This window comes from Athene noctua, chromosome 11, assembly GCF_965140245.1.
Source record: "Athene noctua chromosome 11, bAthNoc1.hap1.1, whole genome shotgun sequence".
In the NCBI taxonomy this organism is placed as follows: Eukaryota; Metazoa; Chordata; class Aves; order Strigiformes; family Strigidae; genus Athene; species Athene noctua.
This window is the reverse complement of record NC_134047.1, coordinates 16,647,122-16,674,760: the sequence shown is the minus strand read 5'-3', so window position 1 is coordinate 16,674,760 and position 27,639 is coordinate 16,647,122. Positions and strand designations below refer to the sequence as shown.

Here is a 27,639-nt window from a genome sequence, read left to right as displayed (position 1 = left end):
CCTATTTGAAGATGATGCATGACAATTTTTTCCTGACATGTAAGTTTGTGCTGACTGGGGATATTATTTTTCTCAGGTCACAGTAAACACCTACTACACTCATTAAATCAACTCCTTGTTTAAGTTGATGACATTAAGAGCACGTAGTTGTTTTTAAAAAATAAAATCTTCATCAGTAGACCAATAGTTCCCTTGCTCCTATGGCGTTTTCCCATCACATTTTTTTAGTTTAAAAAACACTGAAAGGTACTGCTGTTTCACTCTAGGTAGTTATGTATTTGGACAAATACAGCATTATCCAGGTGATCTTTTGCTTTGTTAATCTCTTGCACTACACTTATATGGTTCTAAAGTGCATCCTGGATGTGGCTGCCCTTCTGCAGTGTAACTATATTACCCTCTGCATTCCCTTGGTATCTTAAGTCTAAATTAATTCACTCTTGAAAAAGGAAAAAAAAAAAAAAGAAAAAGTTCTTGAAAGGTGAGAATGGGAACCTTCAGTGAGTCAGTCACTTCACATTATTAACTAGCAGTAAATGCAAAGCGGCTTACCTATTGCACAAAGTTAAGAAGAATACACAAATATGCAGAGTCACCTCTGAGGAAGTGGCATACTCTGGGTATGCATTCTCACCTCTCTCCTGGTAATATTTTCATGGGCCTGTAACCTCAATAGGAAATACTGCATTTATGCATTAAAACAACAGTTTTAAAAGTTATGCTTTCAGAAAAAGGACAGATATACAAATATGAAATTCATAACTCATTTATTGAATATATATATGCAAGGATACCAATAAAAAGAAACTAATACTGCAAACTACAACTTTGGAAGTAAAGCCAATATAACAGGAACAAAATATACATAACATTGTAGATAGGAATGCATTTACCCTCTTTCATACATTCCTTGTCTTTACACCTAATGTCAATGTATGCTAGAGCAAAAGTTGCAAATGTTAGCCTAACCTGAGTGCTTTTTGACAAGCAACAGTTCTCCAGGATTCTTTAAGGGTTGAGATGTCACTGCTGACTAATGAATGTGCATACATATGCATATAGAGAAACTGCTTCAACAAGTATATAAATCAAGAGCTGTGTTCTGTTTTTTAACCTCCATCACTAATACAGTGGAATCTGTTTCTGGTGACATGGAAGAAGAGTTACTATTTGCTGTAATGTACTTTCAGTTCTCTTAAGATTAATTTCATCTAATGAGGACTCATTTTCTTGTCAATCTGATACAGCATATTAATATTTTTGGAATGCACTGATTATCACCTGCCAGGTAAGTCTGATATTTCAAATAGATTATCACTTCTCCATCTTTCACTCTGGTTTACATGAAATTATTTTTCATATAGGCAGCAGTAAGAAGCAAGCTCTCTTCCTTTATATTACATTTTAGGGGCAGATTCGGCATAATCATACCAATCTAGATCAGCACAGCTCTTTGTACCTAAAGATCAGACTTTGTGGAGTGTAGATGTAATCCCTGCTAGAGCCTTATCACAGAACCTCCTGTGGAACAACACCTGCTGAACGAGTAGATCTTTTGATCACCTAATCTGTTTCATCCTGGCTAGCTGCACTGACGCCGATATCGCACCGGCCTTTCACCCTTCCCTGAAATGGAGTGATAGCACAGCTTACTGCTATAGTGTTTGATCACGCCTTGAGACTCTGGCATTACACCAGCTGTATCCTCAAGTTATTTGAACAATATCCTTCTGATGCCTGTCCTTCCTTGGTACAGTCCTTTCTTGGTATAGCACAATCGCAGATCTGTTAATACAGAGATACAGTGAGTTGGGGAGATCTGTTAATACAGAAATACAGTGAGGTGGGGAGAAGCCTCCCTTCTCGGAGGGTTCTAGGCATCTTAAACAGCACAAACTACTCTTGTGAGCAAAAGAAATGCCCAAAGGCCAAAAAAAAAATTAAATAAAAGTGAACCAGTTTCATAAGACGTTTTGTTAAATTCATGAGTTCTCTGATTGTGAGATGAAAGCAGAAGGTGTCTATTAAAAAAAAAAATCTCAGTAACAAATAGACTGCATTAATTTAACTAGCTAATTTAAACATACCTATTTCACCTATAGAGCACTTTCATTACTTCTAACATTTCTGGGAAGGCAGTAGATGCTCCAGAATAATCTTCAATATATGCTTGCAAAGATTACATTGCTTTACCAAAAAAAAAAAATTCAGACAGACTGTCTGAAATTTCAAGCTAAAATACACATAAAAAGACAGTAATGGCAGTATTGTCTTTAAAAAATGATGTAAATGTTGTATACTATCATACATTGTCATGCTTTTTAAAACTACAATTAAGGACGTAAGAGATGTACAGTAAATACACTGCTGAGGTACATTTCTTCTAAATATTAACACCACAACAGAATTACTCCCCAGCAGGTGATGCTACTTGGGAACATATAAATACAATTTTTACATTGTAAGGCACTTTTACCCAGCATACATGAGTTGAAGTCAGTTATGACAAATCTGAGGCTCATAAGAAAAGATTTTTGCTTTTGACTTTGTTTCCATGATTTCTGAATTAATGACAATTTAGTCAGGCCATCTCAGCACAAAGAGGTAACAGGTAAACCAGCCACTTGCTTTTCTGCTACCCAAAGGTAAAGTGCTGTTCTGGTTCTTTGAGGCATGAAATGGGGTAATTTATTTCATAACAGATGAATTATTGGACTGAATATTATACTAAGCAACTGACACACTATGAATTAGAGCTCAGTCTCAAATACAATCAGTATGCTGGCAGATCTACCCCATGCAACCTTAGTCAAAATACAGTAGCTGCAAACAAAGTGCCTTTTTTCCATGGGAGGGCCATGTCTGAGGCACAAATCTAGAAGTAATTTAAACATTGAAGGATATTATTTTGCATTCTAAAACTGTTCTGAGTGGCTGAAAAAATGTTCATATTCTGGGAGAAACAAAACACCTTGATAGACAATTTAAATAATCGATCTGTCATTGCAATTCAAGTCACGCTTTTAATTTTGAAAGTTACAAATACAAAATAAAAATGATCAATGGCATCATGTTTAGAGCAGTAACTGAATATTTTCTGTACACAGCAATATTTCTTTCCAAAACGGCATTATTCTCCAGGAAAGCAAACAGAATTGATTGAATTCTAACAGGTAAAATGTTAGAAACTCCAATATACAGTAATTGAGTCCCTCAAGACATTAAGGGAATGCATAAGAAGACAAATGACACACGTTAAATCTTTTAAAAATACAAGTAAAAAATGCTACAGAAACTCATGTTACAAACGAACTGTTTTTGCAATACCAATCACAGAAGAACTGTAGCAGTTTATAGTCAAATCAGTGTATTTTGCTTGTTTCCTTCCTTCAAATCCAGAGGTTTTGTTGGGAGTTCAGAGTGAAACAAGTCAAAACCCTAAACAAACAATAAGGTGATGCAATAGCAACAGACAAACATGTGGACTAGATTCAGCTTTTTGGTTTTATTTAAGTCAGTCTGAGAATGTGCTTTAACAGACCAATTGAAGAAGCTAGTAGCCATTAGAAATGACAAGGTGTTTTGAAAGCAGTCAGAGGACTGATCTGTTAGGTTTGGTATAGCCTAGATCTGATTATTCCCTAACGGAACATCAAACGCTAGCAAGTAGAAATCCATGATGTGATTGTTGACTTGACAGAAAGAGAAAAAAAAAAAAAAAATCACTAAAACAATAAGGATGATAAGCAAAGTTTCTCATATAGTGGTCATAAGGTTAAAAAATAAATACCAATCTAGAAAAAAAAAAAGTTGTTTCCTCACTCTTACAGAATATGGGACATTTATGCATATTCTGGACAAAACATGAAGTGTTCCACACAACACAGAACACTTGAGGTATGGACGTCAGATATGGTGGCTAAATTCCATAGTGAGTTAAGAGTTGTAACTCTCTGAAGTAAAAGGGATTGGGCTGCAGAGTCCAAACATTTGTACAGTAAGGTTTTAATCACACTTAGTGAAGTGTTCTTTGTAAATCAGGGACACAGAAAGAGGTGGGTCCTTGGGGAAAGAATGAACTACAGCCCTTTGGCATGAGCGTTAAAGCTCACAGCTCCGAACCAACAGCTGCTCAAGTAAATCTCCCGCAAACAATGCTGGGCGGAATGAGCAATCACAACGGGAACAACCTGAAATGTTCAAGCGTGCTTCGGTGTACACTGAGTCCTTTGCTATTGTGTGCTTTGCAAGCAAAAACAGAGAGCAGCTTTCCCATGTATAGCCTCCGTAACTTGTGTATGAAGAAAATGCAAAATTCACAAAGTACCAGCTTGTTGCCACCACGAACTTGTCCATGTTGTTAATTAAACTAGCTAAGACCTTCCCTCGTTGCATGAATCCACTAAACAACTTACACATTCCAAATCTTAAGTTTTTTATTCAGTCCAGAAATATAGATCTTACTTCATTTCAATGTCTGCCTTAACTTTTGACACTGTACATATTACATATCATTTATATAGTGTTTCATTTTTTCCAGACACTGCAGACTACAAACTACATAATATTGACATGTAAAACTCTGCCACTTACTGAAGGCTCACACACATGAACGTTTCAGGCAGTTCAATGAAATTTCTAACAGAGTTGGGTAGTAAAAAGTTACTGACCCTTTTCTGATTTTAGAAAACAATTTAAAAGAATTAGTAGTTATGATGTCTTAGCCATTCCCAGTTCTATAACTCTGTCCCTTGAACCTGTTTAAAAAATGATGAAAACAATAGTAAATTTAAAATCATACAGAAAAGCATTTAGCAGCTCTGACATTACATCTATATTTAGCGATAGAAATGAGGGCCTCCCGTCTTATACTGCTATAAAGTCAGCAGGATTTTAAAAACAACAAATCCTCCCCATATTTCTACAGTATGCCAATAAAAAGTACTTATCTGCATACACTAGATTTAAATATTTCACTGCAATAAACTACATTAAATGTATATTGCGGTTCAGTCTCAGTAACAGATCTGTCAGGAGTAACTTCCATACCTAGTTTCCATTGAGCTGCTGCTGAGGAATGTCATTATGGTCAGTGCCTGATTTGCCACGGCTTTTGCTTTCTCTTTCTTCATCCTCTTCATCTCTTTCATCGTTTCCACTATGGTTTTTACAATAGAGTCTAGCACAATAAAAGAAACAGTGAGGACTTTTACTGAAAATATCTATAAAACCAGACTTTCAATTAGTTTTGAGATGTGCTACAAGTCAATTGCTAACTCTTTTAACTCATTCATGGTTTTCAGTCAAGCATCACTTAAACTGAGAAAGAAAACGGGGTTGAAGTCAAGCCAACAAAACTAGGATCAATTCTAGTTTTGAAGAACTGTTCCTACAGTGCTCGGAGAATGCCCTCTTGTGGGCACAACCACACTGGCAACTCAACCGCAGCCAAGCCACTAACGCCAGCAGTCAGCAAGCATGGAAAGTTACGGGGTCCAAAAAACCAAAAATAAGCTACAAAACACATCAATATTGAGGAATCATGACAGAAATTATTCAGGGCTTCCTCAATATAAACGAATTGATTTAATCAATATAAATTACAGATTAAGTTAATCTTCTCATTTCTCATAGTCAGAAATTTTAAGTTAGTAGAGTAACTAAAATACTTTGCAAAGTCAACAATTACTTAAAAATACCATTTAAAATGAAATAATATTATCTATTTTAATAACATAATTGACTGTTGGCAGAAAAAGTGCCATGAAATAGCTTCACTTTCATTACAGCATTCACTTTTATTATAAATTCAAGAATTACATTGGTCCTTACTTATAAATTCCTCGTGACATATTCTCAATGTATTTAGCTTTGTCTTCTACTCCACAGTGGTAATGGTATGTTTTTATGCAGGCTTTAATTTCACACCCAATAGTAGCACCAGGCTGGCTGCAAAGTGTGCATTTCTGTGCAGGGGAAAGAAGAGAATGGCACTGTTCAACCTTTCCGTCTCTTGCCTCTTAGTATTCAGTTTAGTGCTCCTCATATTTATGGCTACTGTTCTGGAATAGAATAACTTCTTTGGCAGAGCATCCTTCCAATGAAAAGTCAATCAAAGATATTGTAAAACAGAAACTATATGATACTAACCTATTAAAATATTAACATCAGCATTTACCTGTCCATTGTATTGAAAACTGCTATGTGATTGCATGTATTATTGTATCTTCAAGATCATTTATTGCCACTGAAGTCAGTATGTTAATATATGAAGAATCTTGTATCTTTTTTTTTTTCCAAGGAACAATATCGTTAGGAGTTGTTTTCTCCCCCCCCAATTTCTTCCCTAAATTAGGATTAAAAAAAATCCTGAATCTCCCCATCTCAGAGGCATTTTCATATTAAAACATTGAAACAGTTGCAAACACATCACTGCAAGAATGTATTCTCTAAACTGATTTGTACTTTTACACAGTGTGCTTTTAGTAACACAGGATCCAGAACTGCTACTCTCTTATAGTTACAGGGAAGCTTATTATAATTTACTATATATGCTGTCATAAAGAACCCAAAATACCACATGCCAAACACCACTAATTTTTAAGGTGATTCCTATCTGGCTACCTGCCCCAGAAGTAACAATACATTTAAATTTTGTGTTTAGAAACAGATGGAAAAGATTGTTTCACAAAAGGAAGGAGGTAGAGCTATATACACCTTAGTAGAATCAGTAACGTGTTCATCACATTCTGCAGATACATACCATTCTTTTTCCTCTCTTGATTTCTTGAAGTACAGTTTTGATATCAAAATCACCAAACTCTGCCCTTGAAGTTGTTGTTAGCTGGACAGTGCCAGAAGAGAACAACTGTGAAAAAAGTCAAAATAATTTCGGGTCACCAACATGATTAGAAATGTTTTCATGTGCAAGAATAACTGAGTAGTGAACATCCCCTTCTGTGATCTCAGACAGCATGTGCTTCAGCAACAAGCTAGGAAAAAAATCCATGCTGAGTAATTAGTATGATGAGTATTCCTTCTGATACCCACCCAACTCCTTTAATTACATTTGTTGCCTTGGAGAAATGTATTTTAAAAGACAAAGGGGTAGACAAGAACTAATGACATGATGAAAACACGATGTAATAAATGGGCAATATTATCAATTATATCACTGAACTTTTTAGGAATACTTGATTTCCTTCCCTATGACATATATAAAACTCAGCTTCATGGCAACATACCTGAAAAGCCCTGAGGGATGACCATGGTGCATGTAAGTACGGCCCCTACTATCACTGTCCTGGTATACTTAGTTTAAACTGTCTTAAAACTGAAGCTCAGATACACAAAGCAGCAAAGAATACTCCAAGACTCAAGGCTGCTGGCACACGCCAGCTCTGCTGAGTGAGGCGAGGTATACGGAGATGATTAATACTCCACAGACTGCCTGGACTATTTATCCATTTTGAGGTACAACAGGAACCACTGAAGTTTGTTACTCAAAGCCCTAACTCATTCATAGAATGAGTTATATGAAAAATAGCACTATCTGTTCACATTCATTGAAATTAGCAGATTCTTTTCAGGCTGACAGTTCTACAAATGTGATCATCTGAAGGCAAGGGTTTTCTAGAACTTCCATGTCCCACTCTACTGGAGCCACACAGCCTGAATCCACTGGTCAGAAAAATAATGAAGTTTATGGATTCTTCCCGGATTTTGTCTGAATGCCTGTGAAGTAAAGGTATTATATTTTTGGAGTGGATTCTTTTAGTTAAAACTGTTTTCTGTTTTCCTTTTTAAATATTGTGTATGTGTTTAGATGCTAAGGGAGCATTTTTAATAAGCTAAAAAGTCTCCCTGAGCTAATTCCATCTCTTAGCACGTAGCCAACTTTTATCCATATTGCCCGCAGTGAAAATAAATGAATTGCTCACTTTGCAACACTTCAGCGCTTAAATAGATCATCAGCACACAGACAATACTCATGCATAATTACATGTGAGGGTACTGTATTAAAATCTAAAAGAGCAATTCAGATAAAATTCACATAATAAACAGGTTAACAACAGTTAATACTGTTACTCACCATGCACTTATAGTGTGCTGCAGCCTTTTTGGCATTAAATATATGAAGCTTTCCTCTAGCTTCATTTTCTTCTTCACCTGCATGACAGAATCCACATTTAGGTTTTGTATCACTGGGGCTGCTTCTGTGGGGAGACCTGTCTCTCTGAAAGAAAAACATTTTACTAAAATATACTGCTGGGTTACAAATAAGGTTGTAATTTTAAAAGCCTGTGGCCACCAGCTGGAGGCTCAGACAAATACAAATTTTAATAAAAATTATAATTGCAGAGAAGAAATATGCAATTCTGTCTTCTAAGAAGTTTAGCATATTTACTGCTTACATAGGAACTGCTTTCTATTTCATCTGTGCCATGTGAGGACGTAGATCTAGTGTCTTCTGATTGCCCTTTTAAATTTGTTTTTCTTGGCTTTCCCTTACGACCCCTCCTTTTTCCTTTGGGAGGTGAAGGCTCCAACTCGTGTTCATTGATACTTTCTTCTAAATCTGCTTTAGAAGTTAGAAAACATCATCAAATAACATTCTCAAAAATCTTACACAAATGAAAAAAAAAAACCACCCCACCACCCCCAAAAAAACAAACCAGACAAGAAATAACATAACCTGTATTTTCTGTATTTTGGTCAGAAATAAAAATAGCAACTTTTCCCCATTTATTACAAACATGCAACTGCAGATCCTGGAAACATTATTTACTTCTTTGCACATATCACACAGCTTTGCATCTTTATAACATAATATATGAAGAAGGTTTAGCATTTCTTACAATTTCTACTTTCAGGCCCAAAATGTGTCCTCAGATACATATTCACCTCCACTGAAAATAAGACTCATTTAAACCGCACTGAAACCAGAAAATATTTTCAACCATGAAATAAGCTTTTAATTTATATTTTTAAGATGCATAACTCCAATGTAAATTGCCCTTGATATTATGCCAGTGTATCCAAATAACACCCCTCTCCTTGCTCTGTTAATTGATGGCTTTTGACTTAAATTCACCCATTTTGGCTATAACATTACCATCAAGTTTTAAAACTGAAATGTGTTTTGCCTTCATGAAATAAATCTAGAATTTCACTTTAGTTAGTGTATTTTTACATCTCCAGCCAAAAGCAGATGCCAGTTTACAGAAAATCATCCACACTGACAATATCCCACATAAGTATTTATAGACCATTAAGAATATAAGAACATATATTTTAATACAGACATACCAAAGAGGTCTGACAGGTTCCTTTGAAAAATGTCAGCTCAACTGCTGAATGCTACATAGAACTGCAGTCCAGTATTCTAGCAGACTGTCCCTTTGATTACTCAAAGCTCTACAGTCAATACAGATCAATTCTGCAAACTTAAGACTGCTTCCAATATGATCTAGTTAAGTTATATCTGTTATTGAATAACCAGTTTTATTCAGTCGCTAACAACTTCCCTGATCATAAGCTGCTCGCGGGAGCGTTTTTCTTTTTTCTTTTAACATGTAACACCCACCTCTGCTCAAACTGCAAAGATATTTCAGTAGACTTGTTTAAAGAAACATGCACACGCCCCACTAAAGAACTTGCTCCTCAAAATCCAAACCACAGACATCAGTATGAGCCCCCAAATGGAGGGAAATTCTAACCAGATGTTTTGGGACATCTACTTTGTACATTAATGGGCCAGTTAACTGTTGTGGTATTATTATTTTTAAAGCATTGCTATGGCACTTATCACCATTATATTGTGGTCTCGGTATCCAGAGAGGACATTTTATTTTGAGACTAAACACTGCTTCACTAGAGCTTGTCTGTCTTCTCTATTATCATGTAAAAATCAAGTAACATTTCTATCTCATGACTAACAGTGACTCAACTGCACAAAAGTTTGAAGTCAAAGACCTGAGCATATTGCACAGCCATCAATTTGGAGCAGAAGATAAGTGAACTACTGGTCTGTGGCCTTGCATGCAAGTGTATCCTACTAAGCTTAGTCTATCATATCTGTCACTAATCCCGGAGAAAGCTACGCCTTCTTACACATTTATTAATGAAGGATGGAAAACAAATCCAAATGCATCACAATAGGTTATACTGAAACATAATTCCCCCGAAGCTTTTTATTAGAAAAAGGCAAAAGTTTGAGAATAAACTAATACAAATCTGCAAATTGTTTTGGCTTAAATTGAGAAATTATTCAACTATATACAGATATTCCCAAGCTGCTACTAAGATACATTAGTGTATGTACCACAACATTCCTATGCTTTCATATATATATATATAATTCTTTTCTAATTAGATGACAAAAGCACCATTCATGTTACTCTGAAAAAATAGAACAAAATACACAATGACATGGATTATCTAATGAAACAATACATTTTCCATTTCTTCTCAGAATTTACTATCTAATATTATTTTTCATTTATCATTACTTGCTAAATGCCCCAAGCAAGATTATGCAATTTAGATATACCTCTCAGACTGCATATAGCAAATTTTATTGCAACCCGAAAGCCTCTTTCAAAGAATTATTTTATCTTGTCCCTCATCACATGAGCTCTCCACCAATGTATTAAAAGAAATTTGTGAATCTTTGTCTCTACTTTTGCATTTACAGAAATCACAGATGGTTACGCCAGAAAAAAAAAAGTCTAACCAAAAATGTATTTAATTCATGAATCTTTAAATAAGATCAGTAAGAAGTTAAAAAATATTCCTTCCCAAATACATTCCATGGATTTCCCTACTGTATTTGATGAAGCAAAATGTAGTCCATTCACCAACCTTCCTTATTTTTTCCAAAGGTCCTTATCAATTCTGTCAACCATAATGCGTTCCACCTCTTAGTCCACCCTTATTTTCTAAATAACATTAAAGCATATCCTGAACTCTCTAGTCACTTTCAAAACTGGAAGTGAATCATAATTGCTAAAAACCAAGCACACATTATGAAAACCAACTCTTTATAAGAAATGTCACAGCCTCCTTAGAGAATAAGTTCCTAAGTGCTATTTTTTAGTCTACGATTATTAGAATATTTAAGATTTGAAAAGTAAAAATGCTGTATTTTGTAAAGATGGTTTCAGTGTAAGATAAAAAAACATCAAGATTGCACAGCTTTCCTCAAAGGAGAACCCCCTTTCTGTGCTCAAAACTAGTACTTCCAAAAAAGTTCAGCGTTCATTGAAATCTAGATGCTACATGACCACTTCGTTAAAATAAAATTCCTGGCAGATTTAGGTTTCCTACTACAAGTGACATGGACCTGCAGATTAACACCACCAAGATGTGAGGATCTGCTCTACCACATCTACCTGCGAGATTGATACCTCAAAACATTGACGTTTCTCTCCGTTTTAACAGCACTATGAACTAGTGTAACAGTACAGGAAGAAAGAGATTGTAACCAGCTTTAAAATACACCTGCCTTGGATGGTCTTTACTGTATAATATACAATTTGGTTTGTGCCCTATCCCTCCCCTCAAGCCCACTGCCAGCTTACCCTGTTTCCCTGGCATCTGATGGTTGGGTGTTTCCAACTTCTCATGTCAGCTTGAACTAAGGAAAACACAAAAAGTTGTTCAACTCCTCCCTGACCAGATGACGTTTTATCATGGATATCACCCATACTCTGAATCCCCTGAGATTCCCTAGATATTCTTCAACTGCCCCCCATCCCATATCCCATTACTGCATCGATTTTTAAAATCATCACAATATTCTCAGCATAACTTTATCTAAAGCCTTCAAAGGAGGTCTCTTATGAGCTTTCTCCATAAGTCCCTAAATGCTATATCTGAAAAAACAAGCTTAATACGCAATATGGTCTGAGAAGGAGGGGTGGGGGTAGAAATCAAGAGGAAACATTCTACATTTTAAAAAGCACCTAAGAACACGATATTGTAAATTCAGATGAGCGAAAAGATGAGCAGCAACAAGACCCAAATTTGCATTTTAGAAATCCATGAGCAGTACAAAGTACCACAAAAAGAAGACGAGCAAAATGCTGTATTACATAAACTGTTAACAGGGAGACTCAGCCTCAGACAGAAATCTAAAAATTCTCCTTTGATCATGACTAGAAGGAAAAAGGATCAAGATGTTTTGCTGTTTAAAATAAAGCTTGGCAGAGAAGAGGTTGAGATATCACTGATCTATTCTATATTGCATCAGCTTGAAATATACATGGAACCACCCTTTTCCAAAAGCTAGGTTAAAGCAAAGTAATAAAAGAATTAAGTGATTTAAAGGTGGTGAAAGAACAAATAAAAAGAGGATGTGCACAGTAAAGGCTAACACCACTCTCTGTATCCACCTCCTACATTACCTTAAACAACAGACTAAGTGCGCCAGAAGCAAAGGGAGATAAGTCTGCATGAGGAAGATAATAAACAAAACTGACTGGCAAAATATATTTGCACAAAGGACTGTACATAAAAAGTAGCCAAAATGTGGAAGTGGCTTAGACATGCTGTTATGTAAATTTGAAATCACACATATGTATTTAAATTTTTACAGTGCGTTTGGGATAAAAGAGAAACTCTAAAAATTACAAAGAACAAAATCAACCTTACTAGATTTTTAGAAGATAAACGTAATATAGCAGAGAAAGAAAAAAGTATTTTAGTATGTTAAAGATGTCCTTAAAATACAGCTGAAACCCAATGAACTGTATGTGGCAACATAACTATTTTAAACTGAAAGGTCAAAAACCCCAGAAAACCTTTCTGTCCCAGTAGTCAATAATAAAAATCTATAAGCATTAATAAAATCCAGAGATTTGCATTAAAACTCTTGCAAGCAAATACAGAATCAGGTAAACTGGTAATGAAATAATAGTAGCTTTCACCAGCAAATGATGTGAAATTAACTATCAAAATGCTGAATAGAATTTTTAGTTGTTTGGTGGTTTTTTAATGGAAAAAAACTTGAGTTACATGAAACTTATCTAAGCTGGAGAAAGTAAGAGTGGAAAGGAAAAAAGTTAAATTAACCTTTAGGTCCCACCACTAATGTTTTCCAAAAGTGCCTCACGGAATTGATGACTCTTGTCTAAACGCTATTTTTGACTGAATAGTATCTATGTTACAAAGTACTTGACATTATTTCTTAATTTAAGTACATATAACATAGAAAATTAATAATAGTCCTTTATACGCGTACAGTCTAAATGCTTTTTCAAGCAAATAATCATTGGCAAAGGCTGAAGACAAACAATACATTAGCTTATCTGCATAATCAGAAAACTTGACAACTGGTATGATAAACCTGTTAAGCATGAGTTAGCTGACCAAGTTTCTATTTGTATAATGTCTTGCCTAGACAGGAAGGAGAATTATAATGTAAACACCACAGGAGAGCTCCTCAGATAGGACAAATCATTCACCACATTACTTTTACATTTTTTTCCTTTTCCGTAAGAAAAACTACTGTGATGCTTCTGCGAAATACCTCATTAGTCTATAACGAACTGCATAGGAGGTTGCTAACTTACTGCCTGGACCAACTGTTTTTGTGGTAACACTACATACAAGGTTGATGTCACATTCAGAACAGCATTCTCTGTAAGACAGACAACAAGAAGGCTGAATTAGCAGAGCCTAGGAAGAATTTGTTACCATCCACCAGCAGAACTGAAACGACACCGAACTGCAACATTACGGAAACGTCTATATGTGACTGCATTAATGCACAGGATGTTAGGCAAGCTTATGCTGTGGACAGTGTTACAGAAAATGTAACTATGAACAAACACTGATTAAAGGATCCAAAGATGAATCAGGATGTTACCTAACTATAACACCAAAAAGTTTCAGATGTTTTTCCTGCCAGCCTCTGGCTTACGCAGCGCTTTGAAAAAGTACTCGGTTTGATACAGATTGCAGCAGCATCTCTAAATAGGTCTCACAGAGAAACTGACTCAACTTACTGAGCAGAATGAAAAGCATAGATTTAATGTTTGATCTTTAGAATAACATGAAAAGGATGCTGAGACAGGGAATGTCCTTATTTCCATTGTGGAAACGTAATTCCCTGAGGCTTTGTACAATAGGAATTACGGACACTTTATTTTCTGACCCCCCAGTTCCCAAGCATCTGTTTTAGATAGTCACATGGCTGTCTTCATTATTCTTTATTTTACTACTACATAACAGAAGAATAAAATTACATTCTTATCTTAGTTTGTATTAAACTATTCCTGATCAGCTGAATTTGCTTTAAATTCAACACAGAACACAGGGGCCAGGGCAGCCCCACCTGCAGGGAACTGAAAGATACCAGATTATATGTTTTTTAACAATTATTTCCAGTACGTTGGAATAAATTCCAACAAACGGTTCCAAAACCTTAGTTCAACAATACCCTATTCTTCAAACAGAATAGATGCAATTGTATCAAACTGAACAGTAACTCAACTAATAGGGCTGTGATAGCTTGAAAGCACTGGCACCACCAATTCCTGTAACCTGTCAGATACTGAAAACTTAAGACAGCTTGCCTAAATTACAAATAAGGTATTACTTGAAGTTCAGGTCAGATAATTTTGTTGAGACTTGTAACCAGCAAGACAAAAATCTGGACATGAAGCTTTGAGTGACTTTGTCTGCTCCTCTGAGCAGGTGTCTTCAAATCTGCTGACCTCACAGCCACGGCCCCATACAAAGTGTGAGAGTACCTCACTTTCACCATCCTTCTTCCAGTTAGTGGGAACACAGCACAGAAGAATTGCTCCAAAATATACATACACAAAGGAAATATAGGAGAAATACTATTTTTCTATTCTGTACCACCTGAAGGCTAGGTCATACAGATAAATTAGACAAACCCAACAACCTGCTGAAGCAGATACTGAATTTAAGAGCACAATACGTTGCTGCCATGTTTCATATTTTTATATTCAAAGAAAACACAAGGTAATTCAGCAACTCCTGTCAATTAAAGGAAAATGAACTCCCATCACTCATTAATTTTGTCCTGATGAGTACAGATATTCTGATGAATTTGAGTACAGATATTCTGATGAATTCTCATGCCACTTGAACTTCATGACAGCAATAAATAACGTCCAAGAGGTCCTTTTTATTAGGTTTTAACTGTGTAACTTTAATTCCAACTTAAGTCCTTCAACCACATTTTCTTTAACTGTTATTAAATGGTTAACAGATACTCTTTTAAACTAGAACTTTTAGCTAAAGTTACATTAGCCGGATCTCAGACTTGAACAAGTATGCCCCGCAAAGCGTCTATTTTCTAGGAAAGGGAAGGAAAAATCTCACTATTATGCAGCAATACTGCCTACAGAAAAGAAACTGTTCTGGTCTGCATGAAACCAAACACTCAAAAACTCTTCAAACATCCTCTAATAGAAGTAACATAATAAAAATATTTGGATTGCAACAATTAAACCTAGATACAGAGAACAAAGGAAAAGCATGATGTTCTACACTGAAAAAAAAAAAAAAAGCATCCCAGAGCAGGAGCAATACATTTCCATTAAAAAGAACTGATAATTCCAGTGCCTCTGTGCACCTACACTGAGTGACATAACCATAGCTTTAACTATTCTGTTATGAAAACGCTGCTGAGAGTAAGGATTCACGAAAATGAAACAAAAACAAGAGGGAAAAAAAGCCCTTATGTTAGCATCTAGTCTGTTCTTCTCTGCAAGTCTTTTCTGGTTTCATACACCACCATTCTTTCACATTTCAATTCCTATTTGGTATTCACATTTTCCTCAAGAAATAAATTAACAAAATATGTATATAAAGCTTAATCTCACCATCCAACATACTCCAGTTACCATTTCACTGAGCAAACTTCAGCATTTAAATATTAAGGAACAAACCCTCCAAAGTCCCTTCTTAAACTCTGAAAACCGACCTCTATGTTTCTGTCTTCTAAAGATAGTTTCCAACGTAGCAAAAGACGATCGCTACACAATGCTATAAATAATTTCCATGTCAGATACAATATGTATTTTTACTTTCTTTGATTTAAAGGTCTATCACAAAAGAGTCCCAGCTTCTGGCACTATCAGATCCATAACTGTAAGTAATAATATTCTAGGGGTATAGTTCCCTGAACTGTATGGACTAAAATTAGAACATACTCTTTGGGAAAGAGCACTGGGTAAAATTTCAGTCAAATATTAAACAAAAAACAGGGGGAAAAAAAGTGAAGTATAGCTACACATATTTCTACAAGTGTAAAGTATTAAAGGAACCAAATATTTTAAACAAAAAAAAAATGTATGCAAAGTTAAATGCTAAGTAAGATACTGTTAGGTTTTTTAGCCTTGGTGTTTCTGAATGATGTTGTTTACTCCTCCTTCTCTGATCCTCAATTTTAGAGTCTCTTTGGATAAGTCTAGTTTAATGTTTTAATAAATTGCCATCATCAGCATTTAAGAAAAAAGCCACTATGCATCCAGTAATTTTTCCTATGTCTTCTCAGACAAATATATCCATACAAAATTTAAAAGCCTTTGCTGTTAGAGAATGACATTGTAGAATTGGAGATAATGGTTTCTGAAAACTCTTTAAGAAAAGCACAAGTTCAGATCCTGCAAGGAATTCCAAGCAGAAAAAGTCATCCATTGGCATTGGGCTCCATGCAGAATTGGAGATATTTTTCAACAGATGTCAAACACTGAGCCATTTGTGAAGAAGTATAAAAGATTGTGTTTAAATATCAGTTAAAAAGATTAATCTCTCTCTGGAATCAAATGTCTTTCGTATTCTGTTTCTGTTTACAAGCAAAACAATCCCCAAAACAAAGAAACAAAGCGCCAAACTACAAGATAATATGACCCTGTCTCTTCGGAGAATTAATATAACATGTATACTGCTTTTCTTGTTTAAATCTAGTAATAGCAAAATCAGAGTGTTTTATACAAAGCACATGACAATAATTATTTCAATGGACTAAAAAAAAAAAATCAGTTTTCATTTGTGATTTTCTACTGCCTTCAATATCTTTCTGAACACTGAAGTAACATCCAAGCCTTACCATTAATGTATCTGCTACACGTAACGTAAAAAGTAGCACATTACCTTAAAAATACATTTGACAGAAAGATACCGAAGTGATTTATGTAATTTGATCTTCATGAAATAGTCACGTACTCCTCATTCGTTAAATCTGATGACATGTTAATTGAAAGTAATGCAGAAAGTAAACTAACAACTGTTCTCTTACTCAAGTTCAGATATGATAAAAAAAAGGAAAAATACCTGCGTAAATACACAATAGCACAACTAGTTTGGAATTTTAGCAGACTACATGATTTATCTACGTTTGTGGCATATCATCCCTCACGCATTTCACTACTCTCCTCTGCAAAGACGCACAGCTTTTATGAATGTAGCCATACAGGTTTTTTTTTCTCAAAATGACTCAGAAATATATCTATAAGGGATCTGATCACAAACCTTTTCATTTATTATTGGGTCCTTCTTATTTGAAGACTTAAACTCTGTTTAATTGTTCAAAAAAACCAGTGAATATTTAGGAACATTAGCAATAGCAAAAATCAGCTGTTACCTGACAAAATATTTTAGATGTTAATATTGTGAATATTTAATTACAAATATAAGCCAGCTTCTTCCCAGAAGGGAATGCATTACTTCTACCCAAACTTTGTTTTGACAGAATATCAAATGTTTCTAACATCCTTAAATTTATGTTCTGGGCTCTTCTCCACCTCAACCCATAATTTTTAGATAAAATACAGAAATCAGATGGGCTTCCAAACTCATTTTTTCTTAAAAAAAGTAGTTCTAATTTTTACTGAAAACATTTATATTCTCCAGAAAAATTAAATTTAACCAAGTATCTTTCTACAATGGGAAAAATTTATATTGAATAATTTTACCTTCAGAGTTATGCGTAGTTTTCTTGTGTTTTCGACATAAAATCCTATAAACAAAGTAGTTGAAAACTGTCAAGTCAGTCACGATTCACAGATTATTTACTCATCTTTTAAATTTAAATGCCAGTACATTTTTCTCCCACTTGTAAGACTCACTGATATACAAAGCTTGCAGTGAAAATATGCTTTTCTAGCACATCGCTATTTTGAATGCCACAATCATCATTAGAATTTTTTTGCAACAGTTTTGTTTAGATTTCAAAGTGGGGTTTTTTTGTTTTGCTTTGTTGTTGGGGTTTTTTTTAAACAAATAACATGAAATACAGATAGAAAAATAAACAGAGCAAATAAACAATAGTTACATGTAAATGCCTTGTGAGGGTTTCTCTCTTATCTGAGCTTTATCATGCAAAGCACAGTAGTAGTGATATGTCTTGTGACATGTTTTCACATCACAGCCAATGGTTGCTCCAGGACAATGGCATAAAGAGCACATCTGTAAAGAAAAAGAAAGCACAATTCATGCTACTGTTGGCTTCTGAGTTAAAAAATAATAGTTAGTTACCACTCCTAGTGACAAAATAAATGGAGTTACGCACCTGGCATTACTCTTCCTGCTCTCAGGTTGTTTTCATAATTTGTTTTAAAATGAAGGAGAAATTTGTTGCAATTATGCAACAGTACAATAACCATCATACACCGATTAACAATGCAGAGAAGAAAATTAGTAATTTACTTTTGTGGAAGGTATTTGATGGAAGGGACACAGCTATTCACCTAAATACCTCACTCCCAAGGATAGTCTTGTTTGCACCAACCATTTCAGAAAAGTTAAAATCATTAATTGTACCCGTTTAATTCTGAATGACATTATGAAGGTAAGAGAGGAAAAAAAGACACCCATTTGGCAATGAATCTTGCAGGCAGAAATACTGATGACCTGCAAATTTACCTTAGCCTCAGCAGGCTAACTTTATCTCTTTTTCCTACACAGTTATTTCCTTAATTTTCAAAACACTGAATTTAGTGAAATATTTGTTAAATGCAATTAATTTATTCCAATTAGTCTATAATTTGCTCTTTATACTTAATTGCAGAAAAAATGGGAGCCTGTTGCTTTACTTTTCTTTCCCAATAATTAATTCTTCTCATATCAGACTCATCATTGCTTAGGATATACCAACTATCATGCTTCCAAATCGTTCACTATCCTCCTTAGACTGTGTTAGGAAAGGAAGTAATTGATAGCATCACAATACTTTTCTCTGTTAGTTTTTACTGACATAATATTGCCCCAATGTCAGAATTTCCCATTAAACTACCCTCTCAAGACAACCGGAGCTTTTTGTTTGTATCCTGCACAACACACACATCCCCTCAAAAGGTTACAGTTGATTCCAAACCCAGAAATGTAAGTGTGCATGTAGGATGCTCCCTACATTTATCTTTGTGGAATACACTTTCTGTCCACAGCACTAGCTTAGTCAAGTTCTTCCTATGTTAGTCTCAAATATGCCAAATAAATATACCACCAAAGTTATGTATCACCATCCTGTTTTTCAATTTTAACAAAGTTAACTGAACAGTAAAAATGTCAAAGCCTTGGATCATCTCCATTTACTCCTCTGCAGGCTCTGAAATGGTATAGTTAAATACTGTTCCCTAGTTGCTACCTAATTTGTATGGGTATTTTATCACACAAACTTTTTAGACATTATGGTTTAATATATAATAACAGTTGATCAAAGCTCTTTATAAAAGTCTAGGTTGAAGTTATATCCATCCAATCAATTTTAGTCAGTACTTCAGTATTCTGAAAGCCAGAAATTACTAAAAGAAAGCTTTATTTTTATGAACACCATGATGTATCTGTATGAGAAAAACAGACCACAGGAATTTTAGCACTGATTTATTGGTCTGTGTGTCCTGACAGTAATAAAATATTTATTCCATTGGTACAAGTCTTGTTGTCCAAATGTCCACTGTCAACAGTTTAATTAATTCCCAAGTTATATCAGTGTATATATCAGTATATATGAAGTACAGATTAACTCTGTTAAAAAATCCTCCCATGCACAGCTAACAGAAATAATAACAGTATCAGTGCCTTGTACTCCCAAATATTTAGACTTTGTAAGTTTTGATGACTGGCCTATTAAGGTTTGAACCTACAAACTTTTCTCAGACAGAAATATTGCCATCAAAAAGGCTCTACATGTCAGTCATCATCACTTCAGTAATAAACAGGCTTCAATCTTCAGTGCCTATCTGGTCAGCAGCAGCACCTCCTGAAGGAGGGCAACTACGTAAAATCTGTCAGCAGACAAATTTAGTCCAAGCTATCAATATAATTACTTAACCCAGTGCACCACGCTGAGATATTTTTGCTCAATGTGTTCCCACATAAAAGAACAGGCTAGAACAGAAAGCAGACTTTAGAGGTGGTGTTCGGGCTAACTATAAACATTTAGTTATAAGCTTCCTATACAAGTCAATGGAGAAAGAATCCTCTAGAGTGATTCAGATTTAGTTTTCTGACAGCTACAGACGGTGATAAGGCACCTAAGTTAAGATCTAAAATTATCCTGTAAATTTTTTCCAAACAGTAAACAGCTCAGGACTATGAATCTACTAGGTTAACCAGATCCAGGTTTTCTGCAAAAAGCTGAACAAAGTGCCTGATACACACAGCTAGTGAGCTCCAAGAATGTATCCAGCTGTTTTATCAGTGAAGGAACATAAAGAGATTCAGAAGCAGAAAGGCAGAAATCACCAATGACATAAAAAGAAATAACCTTCATAAAACATTTAAGAGAAGCAAGAATCAAAAAGTTTCTTTATAATCTGTACTTCCATGTTCTTTGGAAATTCCTAATCGCAACATGAATGACTTGTGAACAGTTATTTCTTTATGCTTCAGCTAATTAGAGCAGATGGAAGTTCCCTGCGTTGGAAAAGATTCAAACGAAACACTGGATGAAATATTAGTCTATTATTATATAACTGTAGTTCTACAATAACACTTCAGACTACTCTTAGTAGTCCAAGAACCGGTAAATACTTAAGAGTACTTTAAATAACTAAGCTGGAAAATGTTAATGTGAGGAGTGAATTGACAATTTGTTAAAAAATATTTTTTAAAAGCTTCACTAAGTTCCTCAAATGAAAAACTACTGGTTCTAAATAAAACAGGTTAAAAAATAATGAATTAGCTTCTCCAGAATTAAAAAAGTCATTGCTGCTCAACTGTCATGAATTTGGTGGAGTTGTAATCACTATAGTACACGCATACATCATAAGACATCTATATTCACAGAATCATCTGTTAAATCAATATAAAAGGAAGCAATAACAGTACCTTCGATAGTTAAAACCAGATTTTGGCAGCAAAACCTAATACTAGTAAAGGCACAGTAATACCCTTGCCAGGTACCTAGAATGTGAGTTTCTTTCTGAAATCTAGCAGGAAATATTAAATAGAAATGCCTGGATCAGAAACATAAATTTAGGAAATGCTATTGTTTATATGCAGCCCATCAAAAAGAAAAATGGACATATTCTGTAAATAAGTTTTCAAATTTGCTTGGAAAAAAATGCGTATCTGCTACAATCATCTACATTTGCCAATGAGGAAAAAAGTGACTGTAAAAATAATAATTTTGGGTTTCATTTTCAGTAATTCTATGATTAAACTACAATTCTTAAAACAACATGTTTATGTGAGAGTAGAACTTGACTTAAATAAACAAACTCCTTTTTATCCTTTCCTAAAGACTCTCCAAGGGCTGATTAACTGACATCTAAATTTCGTTTCAACAAGTATAACCATATCTAGTGAGGTTTTCCTTTTGTAAATCTGAGACCAATTTTACTTCAACATCTTCTAGAACTTGTTCATTACCTTAGAGCTCATACCAAGGCAGCATTTGGAAAAACAAAACAAAACCACCATATATATAGTACGTCGAACAAGTTCCTGGTAAACTTTATAGATGGTAAGAAAATACTGTCTTCAATTCCCATGAGCCAAAACCAGAGACTTACCAGTTTAGTGCCTCTCTTTATTTCTTTCTGAATATCTTCGATAGAGAATCCACCAAGACTCTCATTATCAGTATGTGAAGATACCAGTGCAGACGAGAACAGCTAAAAATTATAAAAACAAAACTTTTTAAGTTTTAAGGATATAAGTGATATAGAACATTTATATATATGAAACCCACAAAAATTTCAAATTAGTGATTAATCATTTGTGCCAATAGCACAGCTGGTTGAATTTCTCATTTGTTTGTAATCTTTTACTAGCTCACTACATTCCCTTCCTTTTTCCTATGGGTTACTTACCATACATTTGTGATGTGCTGCCACCTTCTGGTTTTCTGACATCAATAATTGTCCACATTCATTATCTTTATTAGATCTACAAAAACCACACTTCCTTTGTCTTGAAGAGACTTTTTTCTGTCCAACTGAGCTTGTCATGATTTTAAATGACCTTAGAATGCCACTTCAATCCTCTCAATGCTACAGAAAAAAAAGGTGCAATCAGCATGTTAACATCAACAAAAGGCAATTTAACTTAACAGTTTTATAAATATAATATTGGTTGCTTGAAAGTGATCTGTCCCTCTTTAACCTTTTATTTACGCTACTTCAATATATCCAAATAAACATACACCCAGCAGAGGCCATATTTTGCTCATTTTTTATGAAATTGTATCTGCAAGCAGAATTAGTTCTTTAGACAAATAAGTTTGAACATTAATTTAAAACCTGGAAGAAGAAGTAAGTTCTCTGAAAAACTTTGAAAGAAGAAATAAGTGGAAAATACATCAAGTACAGCAATCATTAAGGGGAAAATGTTACTCTAACTCTTTCATCCTATTCTCATAGTTACTACAGCAAAGGAATTTGTAGAAAATGCACTACCTGTGCATGCAATAGAATTCATGCTACTGAAGTTCTTCAAAGACAGAAGGAAAACCCGAGTGCAGCATACCATCTAGGACAGATTTTGAGTGTAGAAGCTCACCAAGTAGCAGGGCAGATGAGTAACTACCCTTAGATAGGGTGGAGATGAGAAGATAAAACCTTACCATGTTAGGTATTACCGAGATACATTGTGGCTAGTCAAACAGCATTAGGAACAAAAATTTAGAAGGATCTATGACTAACGCACTGCAATGGAAACCTTTTCAAGACCCACAGTTAATTTAGCAGTACCATACCAGTTTTCAGTAAGTGAATGAGAGCTGCTATTCTCATCTCAGAAAAGTAACTTAAAATTAAACTCAGAGTGAATCACAAACTCTTCAGGTGTTACCAGCAACTCATTTTAAAACAGAACATTGAGGTCCCAACCCCCTACTCACACAGACACTGCAAATTCAAAAGTGAAAATGCCCAACAAGCGCACACACTTCTCCGCCCAGCATTAATTAGTTTGTGTTAATTTTCTTCTACATCTCTCAGGAAACACAGTATCACCCTCTTTGAATACACTTTCTTACAGCTTTTCACTTTGGAGACTTGAGCCTTACTGTCAGAATTGGCCACAACTGCCATAAAAGCATACTGCTCGGCCTTTGTTTACATCAGACTCATCTAAATAAGAAAAGCCACCATATAGTTTGATATTTCTGTTGAAAAAAACCCCAGCCACAAGAATAGCAGAGTTGCAATACATCTGGACTGTGCTACAATGGTGATCTGCAGGAAAATGCGTGACTGTTTTTTGAAATTTGCATAGGCAAACCTGCCTGCTTCTCAGCGCTGTCAAGACTCTTATAATACTAACATCACTCACTATTTTTCTAATCGAAAGCAAAGGAATGTCATTAAGTTTCTGTCAGCATATACTACTGCTAAAACACAATCCCGTTAGATTCTCTTGTTTCAACAGATTTTCACAGACTGGGTTTTAACTGTTTGTCCTGCAATGTTTACTACAAAACTCCTGCATCAAAAGGTGTCTGTCCTGTATCTATCGCCTTTGCTCTATCAACAGCTTCATTTGCTTTCTTTTATAACTGGAAAGCAGTTTACTAGCCGGTGACGCATACTCATAAGAAGAATGCATAGATTTCAGATCTTGCTGATTTGCACAAAAAATGTGCCAATCTGGATAAACTAGTCACACCCTTTTGCAGTGGCAATAGAGAGTCCTTAAGTGTTAAACACAAAAGAATTACTATACTGTATTCTTCTAAAGAAAAAAACAAAACAAGACTATTCTGTAATCCCTTCTGAGTAGAAAGAAGGAATGGTTTCTGAAGGAAAGATACACACATTTCCAAATGCGGGGATTTTTTTTTTTTTTTAAATGTAAAAAGAAAAAAATAATATTTGGAAGCAGGAAAAAGACTTACAAAAGACAATTGGGAAAAAATATCACGAAGATTTCTTGCGCTTAGGTCATGTTCAATAGCTCAACATAAATCACACAGTGATGGGTTAGAAATACATTAACAAAATAATTTAAAATGCAAGAAGTTCTGCTTTGGTATAAATAATTTGATATATACACACACATTCATTTGGGTCTACCCGTTTCATTTTATATTCAGATTATATTATTACAATACTGACAGCAATGACAGTAGTTCTTAAAAGGAAGATCAGGAATTTCCTTGAACACATGTGCAGGTTCTACCGACTTACAGGAATAAGAATTACTACTATAAAAAACAGCTATCCTTCAATTTAACAAGCGATTTCATATTTTAGAAAATGCAAATAATTTATAGAACACATAAAAATTTATTAAGTGCCTCCCATCATATTTAATTTATAAGAACTTTCCAAGAAACAAGATTATAAAGAATCTTCTCACAGCTTTATGCTTTCCAGTGCACTAACAGACAAGAGAAGGCGCATCCTTACAGCAATACTAGAACGTGACATAACCTAACTTCTTCCAGTACTTTTGCACAACTGGATTTTTTTTAAGGCTCACAATATAGTTAAAAATAATGCCAATATTTACTTGATGATGCATGGATGTTGACGTTACACCAAAAAAAATTAAATTCACAAAGATTATGTTTTGGAATACTTATTCAATTATAAATAATTTAACACTTGAAAAATTATTTGAAAGGCAAACAGACCAAAAAATGTCAGGGCACACCAGAAAGGAAACTCACATTCTTTTCACCATCAGATTAAATTACTCTGAAAGCATTTTACAAGGATATCTAAAAGTTTTCTTTCCAATCCTGCGTTCTTCGTATTTGTGTTTTCTGTATCACTAACTAGTAAAACTATTTATACATTTCTAAAGACTGCAAGGAAAAACCTGAACATGAGAAAAATTTCAGAAGCATTTAATCTGTAGACCTCTCCCTAAATTGCATCTGCTTTCTCGTAAGTGTGATAAAACACTACCCTAGGATCACTTTTCTTTGTACCAAAATGCACTTCTTATCGTGTTCATTTAAAAATACCCATTTTCTGAAAAAGATGAACCAATTATGTGGCTATACCACAGACCCAGGATCCTGAATGCAAACATTCAAAATTCTGTTCTCATCTCTCGAGTTAAATCACCCAAAAGCAACTAATCCAGTTTGCCAAGTATCAAGCTACATTTTGTAGGAACAAGAAAAAAAAAAACATAAACCCAGTATTCAATATTTCTGTTTTCCATGTTTAAAAACATAATAAATTAATAAGACATAAAATAGTGTTTAAATATACTGTTATCAGGATCTTGCTTGTCAGCTTTGTCAGAAAGTCTTACAGATTAGATCACAGAAAGCAATGTACCATGGAATCACTAAGAGATTATGCACTCTCGCTACCAAAATGGAACACATCTACTACAAAACACTGATTATTGCATATCGATACGTTTTCCACAGGCTTGGTCTGAAAAATGAGAAGTTACATCTACCCTAAAATCACAAAAGAAGAAACTCATTCAGTGATTCTTCACTCCAAAATTTTGGTTCATTTGCATTCATGTTTCTTGATGTCCACTAAGGTATTCAACATGGTGCTTCCCCTAATAACAGCACCTTTATTTTAGCTTTAAAACAGAATGTTTTACAAATTTCTATGGCTTGCATACTGTTTCACTGACTTCTAGACCACAGATTCTCAAACGTAAAAGAGTGCAAGTTCAATGACTCTCAGGCAAAGAAGTACGCTCCCAGTGTACGAGACATTGTTCAGCACCGAAGAACGGAAAGTAACTGGATTCTAATTCCTATTTATTGCTTGAAGGTGTTTCAAGAGCTACTGCCTGCTTATAGGAGTTAAGGCCCCACTTATATTCCCAACAAAGAGCAGAGACCTATCTGCTATACTTTCTCATGTAAAATGTTTTGCTGTGTGGCCTGTATGATTACCAAACCATATTTTTAAAAATTAGGATTTATATTCATCCCTGAACAAAATTTCAGACACCCAAGGAAAACCTACAAGACAAGTATACAAGCTTTGTAAAATTTCATTAAACATGCCAAAGTGGTTTGGACTCCCAGAATAAGATGAAAAAAACAACAGCTATTTTCTGTAAGATGCTCACTAGAGATACCAGATTCTCTGTTCAAGAAACTTTCAAGTGCTTTCTAGTTTCTAGGCTAAATCACCCATTTTTGGGGGTATTGTTTTGGAGAAGGGGGGGTGAAGCTGGGGAGAAGGGAGGTATCTCTTGTAGGTGTCTGTAGTTGAGAACGCAAAGTCTGAAGTCTCATGGAAATCTTTATCCAAGAGTTACATTCACACAGCATCCTACAGCCACTATAAAAAGTAGGATAGGAACTTATCCATGCAACTTCCTTAAAAAAAAGAAACCAAAGGGAGCAAAAAGGGGGGGGAGGCCCAACCCTGGGAGGTCTAAACAATAAGAATAAAGCAGGTAACTAAAAATTACACAAAAAGAGCCCGTGGTAAGGAAGACCTGGCAGACAGCACAGACCGATCTTCAGGAAAGTTTACATACTCCCACGGGGAGCGGGAGATGAGCCGATAACGGCACCTCCGCCGCTCGCCACCCCGAGGGGGGATCGATGAGGCACGGCACGGTACCCCTTCGGGGAGCGGCTGCCGCCACTTCCCCCCACAGAGGCCCGGCCATAAGCACCGGCGGGGCCTGACCCCTCCCCAACGGAGGGCCTACCGAGGGGCGCTCGGCGGGACGCGGGGCTGCCGGGGAGGGCGATCCCCCGCCGCGTTCCTCACCAAATTTTGGGGGAAACGGGACTCGGAGACAAGGGGGGGCGGATCCTCCAGGGAAGGAGGGAGCGGGCCGAGGCGGGCGGAGCAAGCGGCTGCCGTCGGCTCGGGGAGGGGAAGGGGGGGCGGGTAACGGCACCGGGGGGCGCCCCCTGAAGAGGCAGCGCCGGGTGCCGGGACCCCTGTCGGGGGCGGGCGGTTCGCTGAGGCCCAAGGACCGGCGGCAGCCGGCGGCGGGCTCGCCGGGCGGGCTCCCCGGGTGGGGGGCTGCGGGCGGGCCGGGGGCGCCGTGCCTGCCCCGGGCGCTCGGCAAGGAGGCGGTTGGGCGGGCAACGAGGCGGTTGGGCACTCGGTCGGTCACTCAGTCACTCACCCGTGCGGCGGGTGGGGCGCCGGGGAGAGGAGCAGCTCGGGCACACCCCCACCCCCCCGTCACCGCCGGTCGCTCACGGCCGCTCGCTCGCCGGGACCGTCCCTTTCATTCGGGGCAGGGGACGTTGCGCCGCCG

General features: G+C 36.0%; 1 protein-coding gene across 5 annotated transcripts; it reads right to left on the bottom strand.

Moving 5' to 3' along the window:
- Positions 1-750: 750 nt before the first annotated feature.
- Positions 751-27,639, bottom strand: PHF6 (PHD finger protein 6). Of its 5 annotated transcripts, XM_074915295.1 has the most exons (12): positions 27,505-27,639; positions 22,296-22,475; positions 21,996-22,097; positions 18,314-18,447; positions 17,955-17,998; positions 14,915-14,917; positions 8,415-8,581; positions 8,093-8,236; positions 6,764-6,868; positions 5,833-5,966; positions 5,050-5,179; positions 751-4,757 (listed from the first exon to the last, which is right to left on the bottom strand). In XM_074915295.1, the coding sequence occupies exons 2-11, from the start codon at positions 22,431-22,433 to the stop codon at positions 5,050-5,052; spliced, it is 1,101 nt and encodes a 366-aa protein (XP_074771396.1). In that variant the 5' UTR covers positions 22,434-22,475; positions 27,505-27,639; the 3' UTR covers positions 751-4,757. The 5 variants fall into 5 exon arrangements, with proteins under 5 accessions (XP_074771396.1, XP_074771391.1, XP_074771393.1 ...); XM_074915290.1 differs by lacking the exon at positions 14,915-14,917; XM_074915292.1 differs by lacking the exon at positions 14,915-14,917 and having other exon boundaries at positions 751-3,438.

Coding starts and splice junctions, on each gene's coding strand:
- PHF6 (XM_074915295.1), bottom strand. CDS start 22,433: ATGACAAGCTCAGTTGGACAGAAAAAAGTCTCTTCAAGACAAAGGAAG. Junction 18,448..21,995: donor TAAAGAGAGGCACTAAACTG/GTAAGTCTCTGG, acceptor TTTTCTTTACAG/ATGTGCTCTTTATGCCATTG. Junction 5,180..5,832: donor ATGTCACGAGGAATTTATAA/GTAAGGACCAAT, acceptor TTATTGTGCTAG/ACTCTATTGTAAAAACCATA.